The 3710-nt window shown below is 67.3% G+C and overlaps 1 protein-coding gene across 1 annotated transcript; it reads right to left on the bottom strand.

Annotated features, from left to right (window-relative positions):
- Positions 1–643: 643 nt before the first annotated feature.
- Positions 644–3016, bottom strand: IRF2BP2 (interferon regulatory factor 2 binding protein 2). The gene is made up of 2 exons (XM_066315710.1): positions 1842–3016; positions 644–1587 (listed from the first exon to the last, which is right to left on the bottom strand). The coding sequence occupies exons 1-2, from the start codon at positions 2866–2868 to the stop codon at positions 866–868; spliced, it is 1749 nt and encodes a 582-aa protein (XP_066171807.1). The 5' UTR covers positions 2869–3016; the 3' UTR covers positions 644–865.
- Between the last annotated feature and the right edge of the window lie 694 nt (positions 3017–3710).

Raw genomic sequence — 3710 nt, 5'->3', positions numbered from 1 at the left:
AGAACTGCGGTCAACTTTGCCTTAAAAAAAAAAAACCCAACAAAACACCAAACCAAAAACAAACCCAGAAATCCCTAACTCAACAGCGCCTCTTGGACACCTCTCCACATCCTACTCTGGTGGAAACTTCCCTTGAGAAACAGTGAGCAATTTGGGACTGGATCTGGAGGATCTTCCATCGCAACCCGAGTCACGCACTTCTGGGAGAAAGCCCTCCTGCTCCCTAAGCTCGCCAGGCCAGCAGGATGGCAAAGGGCACGCCTGCCTTGGCTAGCCACTCTTGTCCCCAGCTGCCTCAGACCAAGCCTGCATGCGACCAGCTCTACAGGACAGGGGCCAGGAATAAGGAATCACAGACAGTAAGGCAATCTTTACAATGTCAGAAAGTGTATTTGGCATTAAAAAAAAAAAAAAAAAAAAAACAAACAAAAAAAAAAAAGAAAGGAAAGAAAAAAACAGAAGAAACAAGTGCATACAAATACAGCTAGAAGCATTTCTGGTTTGCCAAGTGCTCTCTAAAAAAAGCAGCGCAAGTCACAGCCTACATTGAACAGTAACTGTCACCAGGGAAGCACAACAAATAGTTGCTATAACAAAAGGGAAAAAAAAAAAAGAAAAAACGAAACAGAAAAAAAGAGAAGAATTAGAAGAAACGCCTTTATAATAAGTACATACCTTTTGTCTTCAAAAAATATAGAAACACAATGTATTCAAAAAAATCAAAATTATACAGCCATGTTTATGAAGTCTACATTTCCCTTGTCTTGGAGATATATATATATATTTATATATATATATTTATAGATATATACAGAATTCGAGCAGTTCGAGTTCAAGGTGACATCGGGCGTCGAGCGAAGGCGAGTCACGAGTCCCTCTCCTTTTTCACTTTCACATCTCCGGCCAGGATGGTGGCGATCTCCCCTTGCATGAAGGCCCAGGGGACGTTGGAGCCGACCAGGGGACATTTCTCCCCGCTGGGGCAATACACCTCCCCGCTGGCTCCCTGCTGCTTGATGCTCTGCCGGGAGCAGGGGAAGCAGAACTTGTGGGAGGGGACGGAGGGGCACTGCACGAAGTGGGTGTCTTCCAGGCGCTCGTGGCAGAGGGTACAACACAACGGGACGCTGGCGGCGAGGGACGAGTCCGGCAGGCTGGCGGGGTGGACGGGCTCCAGCCCGCCCGCCGCCGCCGCGTTGGCCCCCTGGCCCGGCACCTCCCTGCCGGGGCCCAGCCTTCTTTGGTTCATGGCGGACGGCGAAGGGGGGCTGCTGCTGTTCCTCCGCGTGGTGGAGTGGACCTGGTTGGCGTCTTTGGAGGCGTGGTTGCCCCCGGCATTGTCCGCCACCAGAATGAGGGCGGCCATGGGGGACTGGCCGTTCTGTGCCGCCTCGGGCGGCGTGGTCCGGTTGGAGTGGGGCGAGGCGGTGGGCGGCGGGGGCGACATGAAGGGGGTGGCCGTCAGCGGCAGCTTCATCCCTTCCGACGAGGTGGGCAGCCAGGGCTGCACCTCCCCGTTGATCTTCGGGGGTCCGGCCTCGCCCTCGGGCTCGGGGGAAGGCTTCCTTTTCCGGGCGGCCCGGGCCCCTGCAGAGCCAAAGGTGGGGGGAAAGAGGAGGGTAAGAAGGCAGCGCGGTCACAATGCATCGCCGAGCAACCGCGGAAACGGGTGGTCTCGGCCACCCCCCGGGCACCAGGCCACCCAAGCGGCCGGACCGCCGCCCCGCACGCCCAATCCGCCCGGCATCCCCCGCCCCGCATCCCTGGAGAGCTCCCCCTCCCGCCCCGCCGCCCCCTGCCCTGCCCTGCCCTGCCCTGCCCGCCGCCCCCCGGTTCCTCACCTGGCTTGGCCACGGAGCCGTTGGTCTCGTAGCCCAGCAGCCTGCCGCCCGCCATGCCCGGCTCTTTCTTGAATTTGCTGTCGAAGGGGGCCACGCCGTGGCTCCCGTGCTGGTGCAGGGCCAGCAGCGTGTCCCGCACCGTCTTGGGCTTGGCCAGCCACTCCTGCTCGGCGCCCGGCCGGCCCTTGCCCTCCGCGGCCAGCTCTGCCGCCGCCGCCGCCGGCAGGCTCTCGGCGGAGCCTCGCTTCTCCTTGGCGCCACCGTCGTGCTCCCCCGCCGCGCCGCCGCCGCCGCCCGAGGAGGAGGAGACGGAGCCGGGGCGCTTGTGTCCCAGCTCTCCGGGCTGCCCCGCCGCCTGCCCCGCCGCCTGCGCCGCCGCCGCCGGCTGCTGGGGCACGGGCACGGCCATCGGGGCGGGCGCGGCGGAGATGGCGGCCAGCGAGGCGGCGGCCGCGGCGGCGGCGCGGCTGCCCAGACCGCCGATGGCGGCGGGGAGCCCGGCGCCGTTCACCAGCGGCACCAGGGTGGGCGGCACGGCGTGCGTCCGCCGCGGGTTCGGGCTCTGCCGGTTGAGCTCTGGAGGCTCCTCGGGCTTGGGGAAGCCGTTGGGCACCAGGATCCCGTTGACCTGCCGGCCGCCGCCGTACTCGGCGCCCAGGCGGGGCGGCGGCCGCTCGGCCGCCAGCGAGTAGCGCTCCAGGGGCTGCGGCGGGGGCCGCGCCGCCGCCTCCGCCGCCGAGGGGTGGCCGAGCTGCTGCTGCTGCGCCAGGAGCTCCTTGGCGGAGAGCGGAGGCTGCTTGGCGTGGGGCGGTGGCGGGGCCCGGCCCTCGGGGAAGCAGCCGTGCGCCCGCTTCAGCTGCCGCGCCGTGTCGATGACGAACTCCACGCGGTCGGCGCCCTCGTAGTTGACGCAGCCCCGGCAGACGGGCTCGGTGAAGTCCCAGATCATGGCCCAGGGCATGCGGGGCAGATCGCACAGGTAGCACGACTGCCTGCGGGAAGCAGCCGCCACCGCCGCCGACGACATGTCCCGGCCCCGGGGCAGCGGCGAGCGCCCCCCGCTCCGGCACCGGCCGCTGCCTCCTCCGCCCCTCGTCACCGGAGTCCCGACGGGCAGGCTCGGGAGCCGCGGCCGCAGCGGGACCGTCCGCCGGGCCCCCTCCCCCTCGCCTTCCTCTTCCGTGCGCTGGAGCGGGGCGCGGCGGGCGCCCCGGCAGGCAGAGCCGCTGCGGGGAACGCCGCTCTCCTCGCCGTCTCCGCCGGCGGCGCTCACAGGGCGGCGGGGACGCGCATCTCCGCCGCGCGGCTGGCGCAGGGCTGCGGCCGCTGCCGCCCGCACGGCTCCCCCGCTCTCTGGCTACTACGGGGCGGCGCGGGGCGGCGGGGGCCGGCGCGGCGCGGCGGGGCGGGCGGGGCGGGGACTGCCACGGGGGCCGGGGCCGGGGCTGGCGGCGGCGCCGTGCCGTGCCGGGCTCCAGCCGCCACCGCCGCCTCTGCGCGCCGCCGCTTCGATTCTTCGACAGTGCCGGCCGCGCCTGCGCGATAGGCACCCCCGCCCCGCCGCCGCCGCGATCCCAGCCCCGGCCCCTGCCCGCGCCACCGGCACCGGCACCGGCACCGGGGGTTCCTCCTGCCGCCGGGGGCTGCCGCTCCCCCGCCCCGTCTCGCCCCCGGGGAAGGCTGTGGGAGCCGAGAGGGACAAGGCGAGGGGCGGGGGTGCCCTGCAGCTCCCTCCTTCTTTTCTGATTTTATTTTTATTATTGTTGGGTGTATTACTATTTCCCTCACCGCCGAGGGGCTTTGCCGAAACCTCCCACCCGTGGGCGCAGCGGTGCGCGGGGCGCCTCCCGCAGTGCGGGGCTCAGTGTA

This window comes from Sylvia atricapilla, chromosome 3 (genome assembly GCF_009819655.1).
Source record: "Sylvia atricapilla isolate bSylAtr1 chromosome 3, bSylAtr1.pri, whole genome shotgun sequence".
NCBI classification, from domain to species: Eukaryota; Metazoa; Chordata; class Aves; order Passeriformes; family Sylviidae; genus Sylvia; species Sylvia atricapilla.
Note: the sequence above shows the minus strand (reverse complement) of the source record. Positions and strands in the feature narration are given on the sequence as shown.